Source organism: Anolis carolinensis, chromosome 1 (assembly GCF_035594765.1).
Source record: "Anolis carolinensis isolate JA03-04 chromosome 1, rAnoCar3.1.pri, whole genome shotgun sequence".
Lineage (NCBI taxonomy): Eukaryota > Metazoa > Chordata > Lepidosauria > Squamata > Dactyloidae > Anolis > Anolis carolinensis.
Window position 1 is genome coordinate 217205186 of NC_085841.1, and position 13923 is coordinate 217219108.

Here is a 13923-nt window from a genome sequence, read left to right on the forward strand (position 1 = left end):
AGAGGAGGCGGAGCCAGGAGGAGGAAGTCGGGGGAGAGAAGGCGGAAGCAGACGAGGCGGAAGTGGAGGGGCGGGGAGAGAAACCGGTCGTCATTGTGGGACGCTGATTGACACTGTATTATTCTGCCCAGAAGAGCTGCAGAAATAAGAAACCAAAGAGGAGGTAGTCAGCTGTTTTAATAGAGATATTCCGGGTTTGTTTAAATGTTTCTCTGTGGTATTGGGGTCCTCCCACACAGCCATATAACTCAGAATGAGGTAAAGGTTTCCCTTGACGTTAAGTCCAGTCATGTCTGACTCTGGGGGTTGGTGCTCATCTCCATTTCTAAGCCGAAGAGCCAGCGTTGTCTGTAGACACCTCCAAGGTCATGTGGCCAGCATGACTGCATGGAGCGCCCTTACCTTCCCGCCGGAGCGGTACCTATTGATCTACTCACATTTGCATGTTTTCGAACTGCTAGGTTGGCAGAAACTGGAGCTAACAGTGGGCGCTCACTCTGCTCCCTGGTTTGAACCTGCGACCTTTCAGTCTGCAAGTTCAGCATCTCAGCTTTAACGCACTTCGCCACCGGGGCTCGATAATTCAGAATATCAATGCATAAAATCCCACAATATCTGCTTTGAACTGGGTTATTTGCTTCCACACTGCCATATATCCCAGTTGAAAGCGGAAAATGTGGACTCTTATTCAGCTGTGTGGACGGGGCCCCAAAATATCAAGACAAATAATTCACAATATTGGCTTCGGACTAGGGGCCCTTCCACACAGCCGTATATCCCAGAATATCAAGGCAGAAAATCCCACAATATCTGCTTTGAATGGGAATACAGTAGAGTCTCACTTATCCAAGCTAAACGGGCCGGCAGAAGCTTGGATAAGCGAATATCTTGGATAATAAGGAGGGATTAAGGAAAAGCCTATTAAACATCAAATTAGGTTATGGTTTTACAAATTATGCACCAAAACATCATGCTATACAACAAATTTGACAGAAAAAGTAGTTCAATACGCAGTAATGTTATGTAGTAATTACTGTATTTACGAATTTAGCACCAAAATATCACAATATATTGAAAACATTGACTACAAAAATGGCTTGGATAATCCAGAAACTTGGATAAGCTAGTGTTGGATAAGTGAGACTCTACTGTATATGACAATGTGGATTCAGATAACCCAGTTCAACTCCCATTGGGGAGTTTTATGCCTTGATATTCTGGGTTCTCTGACTGCGGAAGGGCCTTGGGTTACCTGAGTCCAAATTCCATATAATCCAGTTCAATTTGGATTTTATACAGCTGTGTGGAAGGGGCCGTTTAACCAGAATATCAAGACGGACAATCCCACAATATCTGCTTTGAACTGAGTCTACACTGCCATATATCCCGGCCCGTTTAGCTTGGATAAGTGAGACTCAACTGTACTTAGTTTGAAACTACTGTAGCTGTTATACTCCAGTTTTTGTGGCTGCCATAAACTATGGGCCCTTCCACATAGCCATATAACCCAGAATATCAAGGCAGATAATCCATAATATCTACTTTGAACTGGATTATTTGTGTCCACTATTTCATATAATCCAGTTCAATGCAGATTTTATACAGCTGTGTGGAAGGGGCCATAGTGTATTGAAAAGCATAGGTTTGCACTATTAATAGGGACCATCTCGCACTAAAGAGTAGGCATAGAGTGTGCATCCACTTTTAATCCTCCCACAAGATCCTGGGATTTATAGTTTAGGACAGTGTTTCTCAACCTGGGGGTCAGGACCCCACAGGGGGTCGCAAGGAGGTGTCAGAGGTGTCACCAAATACCATCAGAAAACATATTTCTGATGGTTTTAGGAACCCCTTTGGCAGAGGAGGCTGAAGATATCTCTGCCTGTCCTTCTCTTCCCTTTTGGCAAATCCTCCCAAATTTGGGTCAGATTTGGTCCAGATTCATCATTGTTTGGGTTCACAGTGCTCTCCTGATGTAGGTGAACTACATCTCCCCTAAATCACTGTCAATTCCTCCCACATCCCTCCAGTATTTTCTGTTGGTAATGCGGGTTCTGTATGGGAAGTTTGGCCCAATTCTATCGTTGGTGGGGTTCAAAATGCTCTTTGATTGTAGGTGAACTATAAGTCCCAACAACTACAACTCCCAAATGTCAAGGTCTATTTTCCCCAAACTCCACCAATGTTCACATTTGGGCATATTGAGTATTCATGTCCAGTTTGGTCCAGATCCATCGTTGTTTTGAGTCCACAGTGCTCTCTGGATGTAGGTGAACTACAACTCCAAAATCCAAGGTCAATGCCCATCAAACACTTCCAGTATTTTCTGTTGGTCATGGGAGTTCTGTGTGCCAAGATTGGTTCAATTCCATTGTTGGTGGAGTTCAAAATGCTATTTGAACTCCACCATAGTTATAGGTTAACTATAAATGCCAGCAACTACAACTCCCAAATAACAAAATCAATTCCCGCCCCCAACCCCAGCAGTATTCAGACTCCTGCGTATCATATATTTGTGCCAAATTTGATCCAATGCCAACGAGTGCTGGTACAACTTACTATAATTCCATAGCATTGAGCTAAGGCAGTTGAAGTGGTTTTAAACTCCATGCATTTTACAGTGTGAATGTACCCTGAGGGCAAACTGCCCTGGCCTTCTGCCCTGGCCGAGGACTACGGGAACTATTCCCAGCTATACCAGAACTTGAAATAGATGTGTTAAGCACAAACATATACAGATACCAGCTTAGCAGTGATGTACCTTCAAAGTAAGGCATCTGGAGTCAAGGCAGGGCTGTTAGCACTCTGTTCAGCAAAGCAGTGTACCCTCAACCAAGCACTGTGGACAGGCCTGGAGAAACACCCAGGTTGCTAATGGAGATCCTGTACTTGTTGCCTATCCTTGACATACTGAGCCCACAGCCACTCTTCCCACCTGGGTGCCATTCCCTTCTTTGGATTGTAAACTGAGGCCCCTTGCACAGAACTGAATATAATCCCGCATTATCTGCTTTGAACTTGGTATATATGGCAGCGTGGACTCAGATAATCCAGTTCAAAGCAGATATTGTGGGATTTTCTGCTTTGATATTCTAGGCTATATGACTGTGTGGAAGGGCCCTGAGGCAGCCCTTCAAGCTCCTTTCCATGGGGCACAGGGAACCATGAACGGTCTTTGTGGGAAATGAGAAGCATCTAACCCTTCCCTCCAATTCCCAACAAACCCCATGCCATGATGCCTCACTTGTCTGTGAGCTGTAGATCAGTGCTCTATTTTGGTTTCAACACTCCAGATATTCTGATTCAGCTGTTGTGCTGAAGCAAGAAATGCCAGATGTCCAAGATTGGTTCAGGAAAGAGGCACAAGGAAGCATAGCAAAGAATTTCAGAAGAAAATCATTCTGTGCTTTATAGTTTATAGCAAAGCCATTGATTGTGCAAATCATGAAAAGCTATATGGATCATGCCTTTGTTTAATTAAAGGATTATGTTCCATTTTCCAAGAATTTCAAATTCCAAAACACTGTTGATCCCAGGCATTTCAGATAAGGAATACACAACCCATAATAGCAAAATTATCAGCATGAGAATTTCCTTTTTTATAAAAAAAAATCCTTGTAAGAAAGTCATTAGCAATCGTGAAATGAAACCACTCTATAAAGAAAGGAAAATGAAAGTGGTAAGAATATGAAAGCCTTGAAGTATATACTGTAACATGTTTTTACAATAGTTTGGAGAGTATTTGTAGATTTATCTGGTTTTCATGTAAGTCTAGCAGTAAAACCCATTTTGTCAGCTTTGCCTGCATGTTTACTGTTAAGAAAGTCACATTGAACATACCCTGTGATTTTTAAAGGTTTTTTTGTTTTTCGTGTCAGGAGCAACTGGAGTTGCTTCTGGAGTGAGAGAATTGACCGTCTGCAAGGACGTTGCCCAGGGGACGCCCGGATGTTTTGATGTTTTACCATCCTTGTGGGAGGCTTCTCTCATGTCCCTGCATGGAGCTGGAGCTAATAGAGGGAGCTCATCCGCGCTCTCCCCGGGTGGGATTCGAACCTGGCAGCTTTCAGGTCAGCAACCCAACCTTCCAAGTCGCAAGGCCACCGGAGGCTCCTATTTTTGAGGTGAAAAGTGTATGACTTGACCAAGTCCACCCAGTGGGTTTTCATAGCCGAGCAGGGATTTAGACCCTCAAACAATTATAGTCCAACATTAACTCGTAAAAGATGTTTCAACTTAATTAGTGTAATAAAAGGATTACGCTTCCAGTTGTTTGTTTTAGGCTATGTTCAATAATCATTTATTGAACATGTCAACAAGTCTATCTTTGTAAAGGTAAACAGAGATTAAGGTACATATATATCCTCCTTTTCCCATGCATATTCTCTTTTTCAGAGTTAAAATTTCTGTCTGAGCAGTTTTTAAAAATTGTCCAGGAATTTTTACAATGTCCACTGCTGCTTTGCATCCTGCCAGCCACTACTCTCTTCTCTTCACCGTTGCATCGTTGCATCGTTCTCTGTAGCTTCATTGACTACTAAACTAAGAAAAGGGTTGAAAGATGGTCCATCTGTCCAAAGAGGCAGAAAAGTGGGGAAAAGCTATTTTTTGGTTATAAATAAAGATTGGTAATATTTTTTGTAGCAATCATCACAGCTTATCTTGTTGAGGATCCCATACATGGAATTCTGAAATCAGAAATACTCCACAATTCAATATTGTCCATGTTGGTGGCCAAGTTAGTGTCACTTTTGTTTTCTGATGGCAAAATACACAAATCTTGCTTTATTCACATTATTTAAAATAAAGTTTACGTGTTTAAAGTGTGCATACAACATAAATGTATTTTGTACTTAAGACTTGGGTTCCATCTCCAAGATGGATGTATATGCAAAATTTAAAAAGTCCAAAACATTTCTGGTCCCAAGCATTTAGGATAAGGGATACTCAATCCAAATTTAAAGTGAGACTCATTATAGTGCTGGGTATGAAGCAATCTGTGAATGTGTCCTTAAGGTGACACCTTATTGAATATACAGTTCATCTGCAGGAACAAGGCATCAGATATTCTTTAGACAATACTATGCAGTGACTGTTTTTGTAGAGGTACAGAGAAAACACTGATATAATATAACCTGGTAGCAAAAAAAAAAAATCTGAGGAGCCTCGGCTGGGCTGATAGGGTATAACATCTGGGAATTTGAACTAAAGTATGCTACATCCTTGTTTATATTGCAGAGAGACCATTAATTTCCATGGCTCCCCCTTCCAAGCAAAACTAAATTCTATAGTATTGCGATCTTACTGCTGCTTATGAAGGTAGTTTGGATAAATAACTTGTTTTGTAATATTTTTAATCACTAGATAATGCAACCTTTATCAAGATACCAGGTCTTGACCTAATACTTGTTGAGACTGATGTATGTACAATACATTTTCATTAAATATGAAATACTTCTCATATTTTTTGCTGTTTAATGCTGAAACATTATGTTTATTAACAAAATATACATTGATGTAACTAATAAAATATAGTTATGCAATAGCTGTTAAATAAATTGTTATAATGTAACAAACACTTGTATGATTTTTTTTCTGCAACTTTTTTTTTACTTCTAGTTCATAGCTTCACAGCATTTAAGACTTGGAAAATCCCTGCACCCAGTTACTTGGTTCAATGTCATACAAATGCAACCACAGATTCAAAAGAAATAAAAGTAGAATCCAGAAGTATGAGGAAGAAAGAGAAAGCTAATGCTGGGCAACAGGAATATAAGTTAAGTTTCCCTTATCCAGAAATCTGAAATACTGCAAAAACCAAAACTTGCTCCCAGCTGCCCCCTTCTGCCTTGGAAGTCACATGTCCAATGCCCACTGCATTTTTCCTCAAGGAGCACCAATGGAGGAAAGAGAAAGGGAGAGGAGTCCATTTACACAAGGTCTCTGTAAAAAGCAGATGCATCACTCAGCTTCCACCCAGTTAGTAGCAGAATATAGCAGAGCAAGCACCCTGGAAACAGCTGTAAGAGAAAGCTTGGAATGACCACATTAGCCACTGCTGGGATCCAATCCAGAGAAAATGAAAAACTTGGGGTGGGATATGGATTTCCCTCTTCATTCCTAACCACTTTGCTAAAAGGGTGGAAAATGTGCTGACAATAGGAGAGGTATCTGGGACTATGTATATGAAAATGTAGGTATTTCAAAATCCCAAAAGATATGCAATGAATTAAACCATATTGTGGAATGATGGAAATAAGTTGTATGCACACATACTATCCTTTATCTGCTCCTGTGGATCTCTCCAAAATAGAATTTCTAACCATTCCAAACTATGGTTTGGAATTCTGGACTGTATGCATGCCTCAAATCACAATTTGCTGATATGGACAAAATGACATACTGTGATTTGTAAAAACAAGTTTCTCTCTGCCAAAGTTTCTGCATGGAGTAAAGGAGGGGGAAGACTGTATATATAGGCAGTTTATTCCTGATCCAATCAAAAATTTCTGGGTGCCATTTCCATTTCCAAGCAGGCTGAATCTATATGAGGACTATATCCCAGCCCTGCAGTATATACTCCTATGTGCTATTTCAGACGTTACTCTGCTGTCACTTGAGATGGTGTCAACCATGTGAAGATCGGGCCACAGGAAAGTAAAAGACAGGCACTAAAATGTCAGCACCATTGTCAACCAAAGTAATATTCAGCTTGATATCCAGCTGTTCCAGGCCTGCACAAAGTTAAATGTTCCAATCAAAGACAGGATGCAGGCCTGTGAATTTAAGATACTGTATTCTTGCCTCTATTTTAAGGGTGTGAAACAGGTGGGCCTCCCAGATGTGGCTTGACTATCAGCCTTAATCATTATAGTTTATGAATAAAATAGAATAACTTCATTGTCACTGTACATTGTACAGCAAAATTCAATGCCATCCCAAATACACATATATGTAGAGGAGTGGTAGGATTGGCAGCATATCAATACATAACAATATTGTTCAATGCATTATCTCACCATTTCAAAGGATAAGGATTTGTCCTCAAGAAACTGAAGCAACACTAGCTACTAGTGCTAGAAAACCGTAAAGAAACTGGCTACAGTCAGTTGTCCGTATCTGCTGGGTTAGGACACAGGACACCTGTGAAAATTAAAATCTGCAAATATAAACAAATTTTTTTTTTCATCTGACAGAACATCTCTATAGGAATCTTTATGTCCTCCAGCACAGCTCTGTAGTCAACTTTAGCTGGAATCTAGTCATAGAATTGAACTGTACAACAGAGATTCCTAGAAGAGTGTTTTCTGTAGGAATCTCTAGATCAGTGGTTCTCAACCTGCGGTCCTCAGATGTTTTTGGCCTTCAACTCCCAGAAATCCTAATAGCTGGTAAACTGGCTGGGATTTCTGGAAGTTGTAGGCAAAAATATCTGGGGATCCCTGGCTGAGAACCATTGCTCTAGGTCCACCAAGGTGACTATGATCAACCTCTGCTGAAAGTCTGTTTTGTTAAGTGTACAGAGGCAGATCTATGAATAGCTGTAGTACAGGGAATGGTGCAGAGAAAGATGTGGAGGAGAAAAAGGTATGTGCTAAAGCACTCAGCTGCTGAACTTGCAGATTGAAAGGTCCCAAGTTCAAATCCCGAGAGCGGCGGGAGCGGCAGCTGTTAGCCTCAGCTTCTGCCAACCTAGCAGTTTGAAAACATGCCAATGTGAGTAGATCAATAGGTACCGCTCTGGCAGGAAGGTAAGGGCACTCCATGCAGTCATGCTGGCCACATGACCTTGGAGGTGTCTACAGACAACGCCGGCTCTTTGGCTTAGAAATGGAGATGAGCACCAACCCCCAGAGTCAGACATGACTGGACTTAACGTCAGGGGAAACCTTTATCTTTACAAAAATATCAGTTGAAAATAGTGGTCAACTTTTTCGGAGTTGCACAGCTTTGAAACTTTGCAAAAAGCTATGGACCTACTCCCCAGGAAACTGATCAGAAATAGATTTTCCCATATGTTTTTTTTTTCCACACCATAGGTGTGGGAATTGATGTTTCTATTAGGGAATTGATGTTTCTATTATGTGACTTTTTTTTTTCTTTTACTGTTAACTCTTGGAAAGACTAGGGTGTTGCCTTAACATTCATTGTGAGAGGAAAAATTCAAATTGACATTACAACTGTACCCTTGGTTTGCTTCTGACACGATAAATAAATAAAATCAAACTACAGACGTCAGCATTCAATAGCATTGGACCAGCGCTAGTAAAGTAATATCAAATTGCATTAACTCTGTGTAGTAGATGCACCATGGGTGTGCATCTCTGCTGTCTAATTAATTAATTTCCATCATTTTGATGAAGTCGTGCAGCATTTGCAGCTCAGAGTTGCTGGTGTAAAGAAGCCTTTCCCTGCCTTCAAGCAGGTGATTTCCTGCTTCTTGGCAGGGGGTTGGACTGGATGGCCCATGAGGTCTCTTCCAGCTCTACTATTCTATGATTCTATGATAGGTACTGGCTTGTTGAGTAGACTCTCCTCTACAGTTCCCTTTGGCGGGAAGCCTTAGCATTGAACGGTTGTGTTGTTAAAGTGCGAAGTATGGAGCCCTGCGCAGACGGTCGGTCAATGCGACTTAAACAACGTGCAGTCATTGAATTCTTGACAGCAGAAGGTGTCACCCCAAAGAAGATTCATCAGAGAATGAAAGCTGTTTATGGTGATTGTGTTGATGTGAGTACTGTGCGTCGTTGGGCGAGTAAGTTTAAAGATGTTGAGGTGGAAACATCTGACTTGCGTGACAAACAAAGAGTTGGACGTCCTGTGACAGCAACCACCGAGTTTCACAAGCAAAAGGTTGACAGATTGATTAAGCACAATCGTCATATCACTCAGAAATTTCAAACATAATCAGCATTTCACAAGAACGTGTGAGTCACATTATTGCTTTGCTCGGCTATCAGAAGATCTGTGCACGATGGGTACTGTGAGACGCTGGTTGCAGAAACAGTGTCGACTTCTCCCATGACGGCTTCAGGAAACTTGTTCATCGTTGGCAGAAATGTATCCAATTGTCTGGTGATTATGTGGGAAAGTGAATAGTGGTACAGTAGAGTCTCGCTTATCCAACGTAAACGGGTCGACAACGTTGGATAAGCGAATATGTTGGATAATAAGGAGAGATTAAGGAAAAGTCTATTAAACATTAAATTAGGTTATGATTTTACAAATAAAGCACCAAAACATCATGTTATACAACAAATTTGACAGAAAAAGTAGTTCAATACACAGTAATACTATGTGTACTTACTGTATTTACAAATTTAGCACCAAAGTATCATGATGTATTGAAAACAGGCCGGGCTGTGGTGCAGGCTGGTTAGCAGCCAGCTGCAACAAATCACTCTGACCAAGAGGTCATGAGTTCGAGGCCACTCTGTGCCTGCGTCTTGTCTCTGTCTCAATGTTGGAATGTTGGATAAGTGAGACTCTACTGTATTCCCACCCAAACCCAAGTAACGAAGGTGGAGGCATTACTTTTCATTTTTGTGTGTGTGTGTGTCAGGAGCAACTGGAGTTGCTTCTGGAGTGAGAGAATTGGCCGTCTGCAAGGACGTTGCCCAGGGGACGCCCAGATGTTTTGATGTTTTTACCATCCTTGTGGGAGGCTTCTCTCATGTCCCCGCGTGGAGCTGGAGCTTATAGAGGGAGCTCATCCGCGCCCTCCCTGGGTGGGATTCGAACCTGGCAGTCTTCAGGTCAGCAACCCAACCTTCAAGTCACGAGGCTTTTATCCCCTAGGCCACTGGAAGCTCCTATTACAGTGGAGTCTCACTTATCCAACATTCATTTATCCAACATTCTGGATTATCCAACACATTTTTGTCATCAATGTTTTCAATACATCGTGATATTTTGGTGCTAAATTCGTAAATATAGTAATTACTATGGAGCATTACTGCCTATTGAACTACTTTTTCTGACAAATTTGTTGTACGTATAACATGATGTTCATAATCTAATTTGGTGTTTAATAGGCTTCTCCTTAATCTCTCCTTATTATCCAACATATTCGCTCATCCAACGTTCTGCCGGCCCGTTTATGTTGGATAAGTGAGACTCTACTGTAATTCTGGATTATCCAACACATTTTTGTAGTCAATGTTTTCAATACATCATGATATTTTGGTGCTAAATTCGTAAATACAGTAATTACAACATAACATTACTGCGTATTGAACTACTTTTTCTGTCAAATTTGTTGTATAACATGATGTTTTGGTGCTTAATTTGAAAAATCATAACTTAATTTGATGTTTAATAGGTTTTTCCTTAATTCCTCCTTATTATCCAACATATTTGCTTATCCAACGTTCTGCCGGCCCGTTTATGTTGGATAAATGAGACTCTACTATAATGAAGGTGGAGGCATTACTTTTCATTCAACCCTGGTATCATTCTAAAGTAGAGGCAGAATTATTGTTTTTTCCAAAGAGCTTTTCCTTGATCCCTCCTTATTATCCAACATATTCGCTTATCCAACGTTCTGCCAGCCTGTTTATGTTGGATAAGTGAGACTCTATTGCAGGGGTCCCCAAACTTTTTAAACAGGGGGCCAGTTCACAATCCTTCGGACCATTGGAGGGCCGGACTATAGTTGGCCACTGAGCAATAAATAATAATAATAATAATAACAACAACAACAACAACAGCAATAATAATAAAAAAAGAGGGTTGGAACAGACCCTTTGGGCCATTGAGTCCAATCCCCTTCTGCCTCTGTGGACCAAAAGCACAAGCAAAGCACCCCTGACAGATGGCCACCCAGCCTCAATGTTAATAATAATAAATAATAATACTTATAATAAAGAGGGTTGGAAGAGACCCCTTGGGCCATTTAGTCCAACCCCCTTCTGCCTCTGTGGACCAAAAGCACAAGCAAAGCACCCCTGACAGATGGCCACCCAGCCTCAATGTTAATAATAATAAATAATAATACTTATAATAAAGAGGGTTGGAAGAGACCCCTTGGGCCATTTAGTCCAACCCCCTTCTGCCTCTGTGGACCAAAAGCACAAGCAAAGCACCCCTGACAGATGGCAACCCAGCCTTAATAATAATAATAATAATAATAATAATAATAATAATAAATCTAGCATATCTATCTTGTTTGCTGTGTCATACAATAATAATAATAATAATAATAATAATAATAATAATAATAATGGTTGTAAGAGAAGAAGAGACCCCTTGGGGGTCATTTAGCCCAACCCCCTTCAGCCCTTGTGCCATGGGGGCCGGATAAATGGCTTTGGTGGGCCGCATCCGGCCCCCGGGCCTTAGTTTGGGGACCCCTGCTCTATTGTAACGAAGGTGGAGGCATTACTTTTCATTCAACCCTGGTATCATTCTACAGTAGAGGCAGAATTATTGTTTTTTTCCAAAGAGCAGCGTTGGCTTAGGGCAGGGGTCCCCAAACTAAGGCCCGGGGGCCACATGCGGCCCATCAAAGCCATTTATCCGGCCCCCACGGCACAAAGGCAGAAGGGGGTTGGGCTAAATGACCCAAGGGTTCTCTTCTTCTCTTCCAACTATTATTATTATTATTACTACTATTTTATTATGACACAGCAAACAAGATAGATATGCTGGATTTCATATCACAAAATCACAAGTCGAACACTTCCCAAGTGTCTAGGACCCAAAATGAACAGTCACAGAAATATACAATGCCAGAAAACTGCACAATTATTATTATCATTATTATTATTATTAACATTGAGGCTGGGAGGCCATTTGTCAGGGGTGCTTTGCTTGTGCTTTTGGTGCCCAAAGACTGAAGGGGATTGGACTCAATGGCCCAAAGGGTCTCTTCCAACCCTATTTATTATTATTATTATTATTATTATTATTATTATTATTATTATTATTATTATTATTATTATTATTATTATTATTGCTTGGTGGCCAAATATAGACCGGCCCTCCAACTGTCCGAAGGATCGTGAACTGGCCCCCAGTTTAAAAAGTTTGGGGACCCCTGGCTTAGGGCGTGTGCGAAGGAAACTGCAACTGTAAAAGAAAACCCAAGGAGACTGAAACACGAGGAAGAGGCGAAGTTGACTCAGCAACAGGAGGCAGAGCGCGTTGACGTTTCGAAACTCAGGAGCTCCGGGCAGGAATAGAAACTGAAACCGACTCCTTTACATTTTGCTGCCGCTGGAACGAGCCACAGAGTCTGGCAAGGCAAGGGAAGCGCAGTGCTGTGCAGCGAAGGGGAGATTTGGTGGAAAGAAAGACAGAGAATGGCAGAGGAGAGCCCGTCCCGCGACGCCTCCATCCTGGCCCTGATTTCGGTCTTCAGGCACCGGATCAAGCGCAACATGCAGGTGATGCGGGTGCTGGACTGGATGCCCTCGCTGAGCCCCGAGGACAAGGACCGCATCCGCGCGGAGGAGCGGGCGGCGGGCAACGTGGCGGCGGCCGGGCTGCTGCTCCAGGTGCTGGAGAGGGCCGAGCCGCGCCCCGCGCCGGGCCTGTGCCAGGAGTTCTACCAGGCGCTGGTGGAGGGCGGCTACACGGCGGCCGCTGCCTACCTGGACCCCAGCCTCATGCCCTCGCCTTCCCTGGAGGCCGCCGGCGACGAGGGCGCCTTCCTGCTCGGCCTCTTCGAGTTCGTGCTGGTGGAGCAGCTCCGGGCCACGCAGGTGGCCATGGCCTGCCTGGAGGAGGGGCTCTTCCACGACGAGGACCTGGAGCGGGTAGGCAGGCACTGCAGGAGGGCCAATTGAGCAGGACCCCATTGTAGGGCTTTGGCAGACTTGGGACATCGTCACCTGGGGGGGGGGGGGGGAGCCCCCAGTGGCCCAGTGGAATAATCTATATATATAAAAGAGTGATGGCATCAGGGCAGCGGACAAAACAACAAAACTACAGGCCCCCCAACCTCGAAATTTGACAACACAACCCATCATTCACGGCTCTAGGTTGATACAACAAAAAGAAAGGAAAAATAAAGTCCTAATTACAGGGAGAAGAATAATAGTTTTTATCCAATTGCTGCCAGTTTGAAGGCTAAGCTCCGCCCACTTGGTCTCCTACTCAGCCCAGGGGACAGGCACAGTTAGGCCTCACTTAGGCCTCTTCCACAGATTTTAACTGGATTATATGGCAGTGTAGACTCAAGGCCCTTCCACACAGCTATATAACCCATTTAGAATCTTATATTATCTACTTTGAACTGGATTATCTTGACTCCACACTGTCATATAATCCATTTCAGTGAGCATACTAAACATAAAGACAACCATACAACAGACATTCAATACCACCACTACCTCAACAATTTCTCACCAACATCACCAGAAAATGCCACAGCAACGCGTGGCCGGGCACAGCTAGTAATCTATATCTATATATATAAAATGATAAAGTTGTTTGCGCAGTGACTATAACAACAAAACTAAACATCCCAGAAATACGAAATTTGGTAACACAATGCAAAAGCCTTGCCTCCAGGTTACAACAACACAACCACACCACAAAACCACAATCCAGACCCACAAAACTCACAACAACGCATCATGCGATAACAACACAATTAAACGCCCCAGAAATACAAAACTTGGCAACACAATGCAAAAGCCTTGCCTCCCGGTTGTAACAACACAACCACACCACAAAACCACACAGGACCCACAAAACTCACAACAACACATCGTGACTATAACAACACAACTAAACGCCCCAGAAATACGAAACTTGGCAACACAACGCAAAAGCCTTCCCTCCAGGTTGTAACAACACAGCCACACCACAAAACCACAATCCGGACCCATAAAACTCACAACAACGCATCGTGACTATAACAACACAACTAAACGCCCCAGAAATACAAAAGTTGGCACACAACTAAACGCCCCAGAA

At 42.5% G+C, this 13923-nt stretch overlaps 1 protein-coding gene and 1 long non-coding RNA gene across 3 annotated transcripts in view; both read left to right on the forward strand.

Annotated features, from left to right (window-relative positions):
* The first annotated feature begins 36 nt into the window (after nt 1–36).
* LOC134295676 (uncharacterized) lies at nt 37–5576 on the forward strand. The gene is made up of 2 exons (XR_010002299.1): nt 37–163; nt 3879–5576. It is a non-coding gene; the product is annotated as an uncharacterized LOC134295676 (long non-coding RNA).
* Nucleotides 5577–12162: 6586 nt separating this feature from the next.
* The window catches only part of ifih1 (interferon induced with helicase C domain 1), a 38326-nt gene continuing 36565 nt past the window's right edge, over nt 12163–13923 (forward strand). For both annotated transcript variants that reach the window (XM_003226233.4, XM_008118983.3), the window contains exon 1: nt 12163–12758. In XM_003226233.4, coding sequence (XP_003226281.2) covers nt 12303–12758 — 456 coding nt within the window. In that variant the 5' untranslated portion in view covers nt 12163–12302. The remainder of the gene's footprint in view (nt 12759–13923) is intronic.